Raw genomic sequence first — 13,177 nt, 5'->3', positions numbered from 1 at the left:
ATTTCCAGAGAGCACCCTAAAGGATCCAGACAAAGATCAAGGAACATACCAAATACATACTCTTCAAAGATGCCAAGAAGAATGAGAACTCACATTACATTGGTATCAGTGATTTCCTCAAGCTATCTGATGGTTGCAGCAACTAGAGACACAAGTTGTTTTATTCTTTATTGTTATTGGTTGACTTCTCATCTTTATAAAAATTGGTAAAAGGCTAGAGCAGTTTTGCAAGGCACTTAAAAAAAACTATAGAGGTACTCACAGTAAAATGGAGCAAGATCAACAAATGAAATAAAAGTAGAGCTGTACAAAGAACCTCACTTTTATGAATCTACAATTAATGGTTATCTGAAATTTATGACTTTGCATTTTCCCAGACATATTCTGATTTATCTAAAGACAGTCATGGGGCCTCACCTAAGAAAAAAGACCTTCATTAAATATAATCAAATAAAACCGCAATTTTTCATCAAAGGCCTATATGATCAATATAATACAAACATGATCTTTTCAGAGAACAAGCAAAACAAATTCCATGATTTATATCTGATTCATGACTATACGCAGATCAAGAAGATCTACTTTTACCTTGCTCTATCATGGAAAGATTGGAAGCCTTTATCACTGAAAATATCACATGTAGTACTTGTTTTCCTTCTTCAAAGTAACTTAATTACATTAACAATAAGAACAAAAAATTGCTGATATTTTAGCTTTTAATATAAAATACTACAGGAAAGTTGCTCAAAAGATAATTAAACAATAAGCATATTTAAGGAACCTTTATTTGATGCAAATAACAATTCAATAATTTGAAGAACAAAAAAGGATTCATCTTTTTCTTTTCTGTTCATTAGTAATATTACCATGAAGCAAAAATAAATTGTAAATTTCAAGTAAATAGTTTACATTTTCTTACAGAGAAACAGTCACCTAAAATGGTTGAAAATGTTGAGCAACAGAAAAGTTTATTTACCAGAAACAAATATGAGGCTTTCCCTTATATGTATTTCGCCAAATTTACCCTTTATCTAGAAGAAAATTCAAACAAAAAATGTTGTCCACAATTTTGACCACAACAACCCCATGCAGTGCTACAGGTTGGGCACAGAGTGGCTGGAGAGCACCCAGGCGGAAAGGAATCTGGGGATGCTGATTGATAGGAGGTTGAACATGAGCCAGCAGTGTGCCCAGGTGGCCAAGAAGGCCAGTGGCATCCTGACCTGCATCAAGAACAGTGTGGCCAGCAGGATGAGGGAAGTGATCCTTCCCCTGTACTCAGCACTGATGAGGCCACACCTTGTGTTCAGTTCTGGGCCCCTCAGTTCAAGAAAGACATTGAGGTGCTGGAGCAGGTACAGAGAAGAGCAACGAGGTTGGTGAAGGGACTTGAGCACAAGTCCTGTGAGGAGAGGCTGGGGGAGCTGGGGTTGTTTAGTCTGGAGGAGGCTCAGGGGAGACCTCATAACTCTCTACAACTACCTGAGAGGAGGTTGTAGCCAGATGGGGGTCGGTCTCTTCTCCCAGGCAATCAGCAATCAGCAATAGGACAAGAGGGCACAGGCTTAAGCTCTGCCAGGGGAGGTTTAGGTTGGATATTAGAAAGAAGTTCTTTACAGAGAGAGTGATTAGGCATTGGAATGGCCTGCCCAGAGAGGTGGTGGATTCACCGTCCCTGGAGATTTTTAAGATGAGGCTGGATGTGGCACTGAGAACCATGATCTAGTAATCATAGTGGGGTTGGATCAAGGGTTGGACTTGATGATCTCGGAGGTTTCTTCCAACCCAGTTAATTCTATGATTCTATGATTTCTGCATGTATGCCAAGAAACAACCTCCATATTAAATAGTTATGAACAGGTCAGCATTGCATATTGTAATATCAGACAAATTGTTGACCCACATTTTTACATGTTGCAATGCATTGTTGCAAAAATAATTTATGCAAAGTAGCTTTAACTTTTCCCAGAAATGAGAGGAACCTGATCGATCATCCAAGCCCATGAACCAAAGGCAGTTTCAGACTTTTAATAAATTGCTCTGACAAATTAGGTAATAAATTTTTATCACACATCAAAGTAATTTTTCAATAGTGGACTAATTAAACAATGCACTCCTAATTCTGCAAACAAAACATATTTGAGCCAAAATACATTGAAATTATTAGATTTGGTCAAGTTTACTGTTGCTGCTTAGAACTAGATGTGCAACAAGTAAATTTCACTCATTATCAAGGGAAGACTTAAGAACAACCATGGGAGCAAGATTCAAATTATTTACTTTAGTGGCATACACAAAAATAGGAAAAAACTCAAGCAGTTTCCAGGCAAAACAGTTTACTGAAAATGTCTCCTATTGTACTGGTAATGGTTCAACACAAGAAAGGACTCCAGTGTGCAACTGTTGCATTCCTGCTGTCTACTGATGATATCAGTTTATCCAACATCTACCAATAATAGCTTATTCAACATCTACTTTTGAAAAACTAACATCAAAATCAAAAGCCCCAGAGAGTATGTACAATGCTCACACATCTCAACGCACTTTTTGGAATAGAACAGATGCACCATACCTAAAAAAATCTCTGCAAGTAGGAACAAACTTGTTACTTGTGTATATATATATTTATATATATATATGTATTTATGCCTCAAATGTTTTTCAAACTATGAACTTGTTCAATCCAGAAAGGAGAAAAAAAAATTAGGGCTAAATGAACAAGGTGTATATTAAAATGGATCCTCTGCAAACCAAACATATCTTTAAATACTTCTAATGCCACAAGGGACAGCCAGCTCCTCTTCTAGACAAGTTGAAAAGAGGTAGTCACCAATATCTCAGGAAAGAGGAAAACCAAGAAAAATGTAGAATTCTCATGAAAGTGGTTTATTCTATAAATCACTTAAATTTTGAGTTTAGGAGAATATCTAAAGACTTCAGCTGTAAACCATTAAATATATCCTTTACTTCTCTGAAATGTGGCATAATTTACTAGAGAACTTCAGAGAAAGTTCTAACATGTTTGATCCATCAGGTAGGGTATGCACATGCAAGATGCCTAGTGCTACCATGAACTCTAACATAGTAATTCCAAATTTCAGATTTGTGGAATTATGGACTTTCACAATGGTTATCTTTACAAAAGGACATTAAGTAAGCTGAGTTCCAGGAAATATACTTTTGCTCTAGTTACTTCCTTGGAGAACAGCTGCTTGCCCCACTGATTTCAGTGAGTACAACAGTATTCCTGTTTCAGCATCAAGAGATTGTTATTTTGGAAATAAATTTGAGTATAACTCCAAAGTTTTCTTGATGAGTTAATATCCATAAGCTATTTTTCTCAAATGTTTCTCAATTTTCTCTCTGTAGAAGCTCTGTACATAAAGGATTTAAGCAAAAAAATTGTACTCCTTTTTTGTCTAGTTTTCAGCTTGCACCAAAAGGTATTAGTGAGTAGGTCAGCTGTGCTGCCCAGAAGACTGGGCAAATCTTCACTAAAATTTTAGATCATAGCAGCAGAGAACACAGACCCTTACAGTGAGCAATGAAAACCTATGTTTAAAGTTCTGCACTGTACAGATAATGAAATTCTAGAATAACAATCTACACAACAAAGGAGTAGCATTCGGCATTAAATTCTTCAGTGGAATTATCACTTTTTTTTTTTTTTTTAACAAAAAATGTCTTTATACTTGATATTTGAAGACTCAAAAGGTGTTTCTGCACAAGTCTTAAAAAACATGCACTCATTTGTCCTAGAACTAAAGTTTGCAATTACGTATGTGATGTTTATTTTAGAAAGCTAATCCTTAAAATATATTATAAACCAACTCAGACATCTCCTTACCACAATTAGATTTTTCTTTCATTCTCTTATTTTTCTCATTCTCTGTGGATGTGTCTACCTGGAATTAGTAAAGCCTTTGACACTGCCTCCCACCGCATTCTCCTGGAGAAACTGGTTGCTCATGGCTTGGACAGGTGCCCTGCTTGCTGGGTAAAAAACAGGCTGTATGGCTGGGCCCAGAGAGTGGTGGGGAATGGAGTTACATCTAGTTGGTGGCCTCTCACCAGTGGAGTTCCCCAGGGCTCAGTATTAGGGTCAGTACTGTTTAATATCTTTATTAATGATCTGGATGAGGGGATCGAACATACTCTCAGTAAGTTTGTGTACAACACCATCTTGGGTGGAAGTGTTGATCTACTGGAAGGCAGGAAGGCTCTGCAGAGGGATCTGGACAGGCTGAATCAATGGACCAAGGCCAATTGTATGAGGTTCAACAAGACCAAGTGCTGAGTCCTGCACTTGGGTCACAACAACCCTCTGCAGTGCTACAGGCTGAGGGTAGAATGGCTGGAAAGCTGCCTGGTAGAAAATGACCTGGGGGTGCTGGTCGATAGTTGGTTGAACATGAGCCAGCATGTACCCAGGTGGCCAAGAAGGCTAGTGGCATATTGACTTGGATCAAAAATAGTGTGGCCAGCAGGACCAGGAAAGTGACTGTCCCCCTGTCCTCAGCACTGGTAAGGCTCCACCTTGAGTGCTGTGTCCAGTTCTGGACCCCTCATGAGAAAGAAAACATTGAGGGGCTGAAGAGAGTCCAGAGAAGGGCAACAGAGCTGGGGAAGGGTCTGGAGCACAAGTCCTGTGAGGACTGGTTGAGGGAGCTGGGAGTGTTTAGTCTGCAGAAAAGGAGGCTCAGAGGGGACCTTATTGCTCTCTACAACTACCTGAAAGAGGTTGTAGCCAGGTGGGGGGCAGCCTCTTCTCCCAGGTAACAAGAGATAGGACAAGAAGAAATGGCCTCAGGTTGGTCCAGGGCAGGTTTAGACTGGATATTAGGAAAAATTTCTTCACCCAAAGCATTGGAACAGGTTGCCCAGGGAAGTGATGTCACCATCCCTGGAGGCGCTTAAAAGACATGTAGATGTGGATCTTAAGGACATGGTTTAGTGGTGGATCTGGCAGTCTTAGATTAATGGTTGGGCCTGATGATTTTAGAGGTCTTTTCCAACCTAAATGATTCCATGATTCTATGAACTGTAAAACTGTTATCATGCCTAATCTCAAGATAGTTGATCAGTATAGCTATAAGAAACAGAAGAGAAGGTATTCATTGAAGCTCTAAAAAACAAGGATAGCAAACATGACTTCTTCATTGCAGGCAGAAACTCAAAGGGAAAAGTTTAAAGGATTCCCCAACAACATATATTTGCATTAAAAACAGGATAAAAGGCATTCACAGATGTTAAAACCAGAAGGAAAAAAAAAAGTTATAATTCATTCTGATCTGGACAAAACAGGCTACAAAAATTCAGCATAAGATCCCTTAACAAAAATACTGTGGAAAAGCTTCCATAACTTTCCTCTGAGTTAGAGTGCATCTTTCAGAAAAATGCTCAGGAGAGAGTGAAAAATGTTGCTTCTTCCTTGTATATGCCAAAAGGGACTGTTTGGATGATTCAATCTTAACGATCATGTACTACAGCTATTCTAGTCATATAAAAGCTTTACAAAATTTCAAACCCATATATAAAATTTGCTTAAAATGTTACTTTGGTTTTTTTACAGTACAATGCAAGGTTAATCCATGTGCACAATAAAGGTATGATTTTAAAATTTAAGGTTTACTGAAGCAATGTAAAAAGTTGTGTAGACTTTTAGTATATGTAGCATTACTTTTAGCTTAAACCAAGGCAATTTTACTGAGTTTTATAATCAATGGGCATTAGTCTGTTGTAGTGGGTTGACCTTGGCTGGACACCAGGTGCCCACCAAGCTGCTCTATCACTCCCTTTTCCAACCAGACAGAGGAGAGAGAATAAGATGGAAAATGACTCATAGGTTGAGATAAGGCACTTTACTAAAAAAAATGTGAAAGTTTGGACGTGCACAAATGAAGAGGAAAACAACAAGGTTTGTTCTCTACTTTCCATCAGCAGTGATGTCCAGTCACTTCCCAGGAATTAGGGCTTCAGCACGCAGAGCAGTTGCTCAGCAGGCAAACATTGGAAACTACGAATGCTCCCACTTCCTCCTCCTTTCCTTAGCTTTTATATCTGAGCTCACATCATATGGTATGGAATATGCCTTTAGTTAGTTTGTGTCAGCTGGCCTAGCTGTGTCCAATCCCAGGATCTTGCCCTCAATGAGGGGAAGGAATGTTAACAGTGTTGATGCTGTGCCAGCCCTGCTCAGCAGTAGCCAAAACACTGGTATGTTCTCAACATCTTTCTAGTTCCCAATGCAGAGCACAACACTGTGAGAGCTGCTATGGGGAAATGAACTCCAACTCAGCCAGACTTAATACATCCCTTAAGACAGAATGACTATGTAAATGTTTTTTGAACTAGTCGAACTAATCTTATTTTAAACTGGGTTTCAGATAAATCACAGCAATGATGTTGTAAGTGACAAAGCCAGGAGAGAACATTTTTTTGGGGGAGGATGAGAAAGGAAAAAAAAAGGACAAGAAATACAAGGAGGTAAAAGAAGGAAAGATAAAGCAAAATATACTAACCTACATAGAATAGGAGGGATGTGAGAAAAAGTGGAATAATGATGCTAAAAGGTAACCCTAGAAAAGCATTGCTACAACTTATTAAGAAATGTATGATGAACTAAATAAAGAATGTTGATGAAAATTACATCTAGTATATTAAAATGGTTATAAGTAAAAACGACACGGAGTAAAACTCCCAGTTGGAGTGAGGACATTGTGGAAATGACATGAATATTTTCTATATCAGTGAGTTATTGACAAATAGACCTTGGCTTATTAAGAGATATCTTTGTGAATTATGAACCTGAATTATGAACATTGGAGTTCACTTAATTATGTCATAGAAAGTAGATGACCAGGATAGGATGTTGGGCAAAAAAAAATGTAAAACTAAAAATACACATGAAAAATCTGAAGTTCAAAGACACTTTCTCCAAAATCTGCCTGGATGAACACTCAAAACTTGATTTGTAAGAGAAACATAGTTATTTTTTCCACAAAATTTATTTCTAGTATTGTTGTAAGAATCTTATTCTAGATACAATAGCAAAGAGACTGGAGTCAGATTCAAACATTTTTTTTCCCCTGGAAAATATGTCCCAAGTTACTTCAGAATATGTAAGAAATATATGTCTTCATAAAACACAAAAATACACAAAAACACTGAAGAAAAATTATAAACCTGAATTTAAAATTAATGCATTGCTTGTGTGTGACACTGCTACTAATGTCAATTTACACGTGACTAAAATATACTATATAAATAACCACATACAATATAGACTACAAAAAGCCTATTTCAGAGACATTTTAGAAAGCATATATGCACTGTATATGGCTCGGAGGGCTCTAAAAATTACCAATTTTCTGTACATAGATTTGTGTGAATTCAAAGTCTATCCTTATGAGCTGAACTCCGTCAGAAAGTTTTCAGTATTCCTTATGAAGAACATAAAAGTTTCATCAGAAATCTTTAGACTAATCTGACAACAAGGATGTGATAATTTTATGTCTGACTCTAGATTTCTATTATTGTTAGAAATGGAAATTTTACCTGTTCTGAATATCAAAAAGGGAGAGGGAAAATGTTCATATTTCCAGGATAAAGAGAAAATATTTAACAAGGAGGCTAATATTTTACAAATAAGTAATACTCATGCTGAATTATGAAGTCTTTAAGAGTCAATACAATCAAGTTAGCAGATAGAGAACATGTCAAAATAAATTCATCATACAGATATCAACTCTGTACCATGCACATAAACAGTTATACATTCACTGAGATGATTTCTACATAATTTCTTATCATATCAACTTTGTAAGAAAACATTTCAATCTCGAATTAATGAACGATATACATAGAACTGCATTCATAAATAATCCTGTATACAGCTGAAATACTCTCTCCTGCCACTTTGTCTATTTTGGGACATGACAGCTCTATAAACATAACTACATAAGAAATCTAAAAGCTTTAAATGCTAAACAATAAAAAAGAAAAGAACCCTGACCAGTTAGTAACATTGATTTCACAATGTGAAATTATCTACTACAGTCTGAAACCAAAGACACCAAAATTATAGCACCAAGAATAAAAAAGTGTTAAATCTGCAGAAGAGACAAATATCAAACCTACAATCTGTTATGAATAAATTCATGTTCATATTATTAATTTGAAAATGACAGTCCATTGTTTACCAGTTCCTTTCCTCTTTCTGCATACACTGGACCATAGAGAAAAAGCTATATGAATTCTCCTAAAGATAGAACTTTTTAATAAGCTTATTGTCACACAGACCAAAGTGTGGAGGTTTCCCAACAGAGTTGTATTTATACTGTAAAAGAGGTAGATGGGGCTTCGTAACTGCCTTTTTATTTCATTTTGTCAAAATATCCCTTGGAAAAAACACATTTCATTTCCAAATAAAAATATAAAAGAATCTTAGGGCTTGTATACATAGCATTTCAGACCACTTCAGCTACAGCAATTTAGTTACAGTAGAACCATTCCCTTATACAGACACATCTAATCATTCATATAGCAGCTATGTTTAACTAGATAAACTACCAGATTAAATGAATGTAACTGAAGTACAGTTTAAGACTATTTAAGTGTTCCCACATTAGGAACTTGCATTGGAATAAACAAATCATTTTAGTTACACTGTAGCAAGATTTGCAATAACCACAATCCCATAGACAAATTTCAATTTGTTCCCCAAAATCATCATATAAGCAAGCCTATAAACTAACTATCAAATGTTTACATTTAATTTCTAACCACAGGAGTAGTAAATCTAAAAGAACAGGAGTATAAAAGATATAATGACATTAACATTAAAAAAAATCTTACCTTTATTAGATTTGGATGACTTGTTCTTGTTAGGTTTAAAACAAGAGGTCCTTGATTTATCTTCTCTATCCTTAATAAATTTCTGCACATCATCCAATGAAAGCTTTTGAAGGACAACTACAGGCTTAGCTCCTTTATTTAGATCTTCAACTAGCCCAATCTTCTCTACTTTGTCCTGTTCACCTTTAAATTCAGTTTTCCTTGATTCCTGAGTGACATTGACGTCTTTATCACGCTTGATTTTTGGAATGACAAAATGTTTCAATGCGCCAGATCTTGCCCCCAACAAATAACTGGGAAACTCTGCTTTATTGTCAGCATGTGTTTTATTACTATCTACTTTACTCTTATTACCATCTGTCCTTCGTTCATCCTTGCTGTTGGGTGATTTAAAACCAGGTCTATCAGGTCTTGATTTACTAGAATCTCCTCTACCTTCCTGTTTAATGCGAGGGTTGTCAGGTCTTGATTTCTGATCCCCAGAAGAAAACCTTTCCCTTGATTCACCAGACTCATGTCTATGTTTCCTTGCAAATTTCTCAGTTTTTGAACCATCAGATTTAATACCATGTTTAGAATCATGTTCATTTTTGTTTGAGGATCTCAAATATTCAGGTCTTCTGATCTTGGATGGATCTCCTCTGTATCTCTCTGACTCCTCCCTGTCCTCAGATCTTTGTTTAAGGCTATCATGGTCACGCCTCGGTGTATCCGAAACTGAATGCCCATCAGGCCTTTGTTTTGTTGGATCGGACCTACTTTCAGATTTTATCCTTGAAGAATCAGATTTCACATCTATTTTATGCCTAGATATTTCTATTTTCTTATCTGATAATTGTTTACTTGAGTCCCTCCTGTTATCATGTCTATGTTTTGGCGTTTCGGGTCTGCCTTCATTCTTCTGTTTTGGCGTTTCGGGTCTCTGCTTTATTTCCTGTTTGCCATTATTTTGTTTGCCCTCATTTTGTTTCATCCCCATTTGCCTGCTCTGGTTTTGTTTTGATTCTGTTTGTCTGTTCTCATTGTGTTTCACTTCCATTTGTCTGCTTTCATGCTTGCTTTCACGTTTAGCTTCTACCTGTTTCTTCTCATTCTGATTACTTTCCAACTGCCTGCTCACATTTTGCTGAAATTCCATTTGCCTGTTTTCATTTTGCTGGATATCTGACTTTTGACCTCCAAAGTCTGATGTTTTCCTAAAAATCTCAGGATGGTTTTCAGGTTTAAATTTAAGAACACCAAAAGTGTCTTCTTGGGGAACACACACAAACCCATCATTATACTGCTTAATTTCTTCAGATTTTTTGATGATGTCCAAATCCTGAGTTAGTGTTGCATGAGAGTCTGCTCTTCCTGCTTGCTGCAGATCAATACTAACCATCAATGCTGGCCTCGCCCCATTTCCTACAGAACCTGTCTCCTGAGAAGCTGCTTTATTTCCTCCAGTAGCACCTCCAACCTCCTGTGGTTTGTTTTCTTGTTTTCGCTTCTTCAGAGGCTTATCTACAAATTAAAAGAGAAAAATCACAAGTGCTATATATTAATGTCCAACCAAAAATGTCCATTCCCCTCAACCCCCACCAATTAATCCTCCTTCACATGTATGTGCACACAAACAACAAAACCCAATTAATTTAAAAGCAAAAATAGAACTTCTCAAATACTTTTTAATGTATTCAGACTATCATTCGTTGTCAATCTACCACGTGTGTCAATTAATCATTAAAAAACACCTTCCAAACATATGAAATCAATCCCTGTAAAATTCCCAAGAGAACCGTTGTAATAATGGCAAAAAAAATATCAATTTACAGTTGAAGCAAGTTTTGAGGAATACTACTATAAAAGACTCTCTTTTGCAGATTCAGCCTGCTTCATTATACATGAACTAAGCAAGGATCTGCAGTGATTAAGACAGAGCTTCTCCCTACTTGATTCAGTTGGACTTCACAGATATTGTAGCCAGGGAACACACAAACAATGGATAAAAATTATTAAAATAAGTCCAACACTCCATGTTTCTCTTTGAAGCAAGGAGTATCTCAAAAGTATGACTATATACCATATCACATGTATTAAAGGAGGGCCACTACACATTTAAAAGCTTGAGTATTTTCTCCTTGAAACCATAATGCTTTTTATGGATGAAATAAAAAGTTCAGAGATAGTTTTATTTAGCATCAAAAGCTTGACTCTTCAATAATCCATTCAATTTACATTTTTTTAAAAAAATCATTAAGAGTAGAATACAGAAAAATAGCAAGTGAGTTAACCACCTCCCCCATAATTTGTTAGAATTCATAGAAATGAGAAGCACATGAAAATATCAAAAAGAGTATGTTCTATTCATTTAAAATACAACCTATTTGTATTACTAACATGATACTCTAAACTAAAATTAATTTCTGCCATGAAATTCAAAAGCCCTACCTGCACTAAGGCTTATATTCTCATTTCTCAGCTATCATTTTGTAATTTGTCAATAACAAAAAATATTTTCTCTATAATCAGGGAATATAATTTTAAGTCAAAGTAATGACCAAACACAGGTTGAAAATTCTGTCAAAATGTCTAGACCACAAATGCAATATAAGAAAAATAACTTGTTCTATGCTTAGATTTGTGGTGCCTTATCACCAGATGCAATGAGCTAGCTCTCCTTTTGGGAGCAGGAGAAAGGTAAGGAGGATGCAATCAAGGAAGAAGGAATTAAACTCTTAACAATAAACAAACCTCCAACATCTCAAATTGTAAACCAGAATTATAACTATGACTTCTAATTTCCTCTTTACTTGTAGATGATTCTGATTCAGAAGAATTAAAATTTTAAAGGATCATATCCAAAATTAACACTAGAACACAGTAACAAGTAGTAAGATGGTCAATTCCAGTGATGTGAACAGGTTTGTGGTTTTTTTCCATAATTTAAATTCTCAAATCTGTTTGTATATCTCTAACTTCCTAAAACTCTAAAAGTACGTACAACATTCAATGGCTGGAACAGTAAAGACAAATACAATCAACTCCACAGAGAAACTGGTCAACTGTAAATAACGAATTTTCAAAGTAGGAACACCAACCAATCTTATGATAGACATGTGAATCAAAATAAATTTGATTAATTGAAGGTGCAGCTTTTTAGCATGGTGCTTTTTGCTTTTTCTGTACAACAACAAGAACTGTTGGATTCATATGAGAACTTATATAGATTAACTTCCCTACACTACTTATTAAAACAAATGGTTTGTTTTTTTTTTATGAAACCTTCATACAGTGACAAAGATTATTTTTCTCCATGGGACTAAGAGGGCTATGACCTCACTGAGATTCATAGTAGGTCTTAGGTATGACCATGAAGTAGAAGCTTCCAGACTGAGACATTTCAAATTTGATTATGTTTTAAATAAAACATATACATTAATATACATACATACACACACATATCACTACCTTATTTCTCCATTAAAACTCTTGAAATTTTGAAACACAATTTGAGAAACTTGTGTTCTTAGGAAAAAGTCAGTCAGCTTTTTCGTTTTAACCCAGAAATGTCAGCCACACCGAAAAAGTCCTGTAAAGCTCTGATGGTGGATCTAGTTTTTAAGACATTACTGTTACCAGTTATCTGCCCTGTTCCTTTAACTGAGGTTATCATCTGTAGCAGAAGGTAACCCACATTCACATTTCTACAAGACTGTTTCATTGTCCAGTTGTAGTGGGTTTCTGTGGTTGAATTTTGGTAGCAGGGGACTACAGGGGTGGCTTCTGTTAGAAGCTACTAGAAGCTTACCCTGTCTGGTGGAGCCAATGCCAGCTAGCTCCAGGATGGACTTCCTGCCACTGGCCAAGGCCAAGCCAATCAGGAGTAATAGTAACACCTCTGTGATAACATATTTAAGAACAGAAAGGTATTGCACAGAAAGAATTCTAGCCAGGGAAAAGCAGAGTGAGAACATGGGAACAACAATGTAGGCACCAAGGTCAGTGCAGAAGGAAGGGGAGAAGGTGGTCCAGGTGCCAGAGTTGAGGCTCCTGCAGCCCGTGGTGAAGACCACGGTGAGGAAGGCTGTCCCCCTGCAGCCCATGGAGGACCACCAGGGTGCAGAGATCCACCTGCAGCCCATGGAGAAGCTTATGCTGGAGCAGGTGGATATCTGAAGGGGGCTATGGCCCTGTGGGAGGCCCAAGATGGAGCAGGGTCCTGCTGGGGACCTACAGCCCGTGGAGAAAAGAGCCCACACTGGAGCAGGCTTTTCCCAAGTAGGACTTGTGACCCCTGTGGGGGACCCACGCCGGTACAGCTCATTGGTGAAGGACTTCA

The 13,177-nt window shown here is 36.9% G+C and overlaps 1 protein-coding gene across 1 annotated transcript in view; it reads right to left on the bottom strand.

The window, feature by feature from the left end:
• LOC126642631 (nipped-B-like protein) overlaps positions 1-13,177 on the bottom strand; it is a gene marked incomplete at its 5' end in the record, with an annotated part of 64,747 nt that overhangs the window by 32,743 nt on the left and 18,827 nt on the right. Inside the window, one exon of the mRNA XM_050320432.1 lies at positions 8,857-10,359. Coding sequence (XP_050176389.1) covers positions 8,857-10,359 — 1,503 coding nt within the window. The remainder of the gene's footprint in view (positions 1-8,856; positions 10,360-13,177) is intronic.

This window comes from Myiozetetes cayanensis, unplaced genomic scaffold (genome assembly GCF_022539395.1).
Source record: "Myiozetetes cayanensis isolate MyiCay16 unplaced genomic scaffold, myiCay2020 scf239, whole genome shotgun sequence".
NCBI lineage: Eukaryota > Metazoa > Chordata > Aves > Passeriformes > Tyrannidae > Myiozetetes > Myiozetetes cayanensis.
Note: the sequence above shows the minus strand (reverse complement) of the source record. Positions and strands in the feature narration are given on the sequence as shown.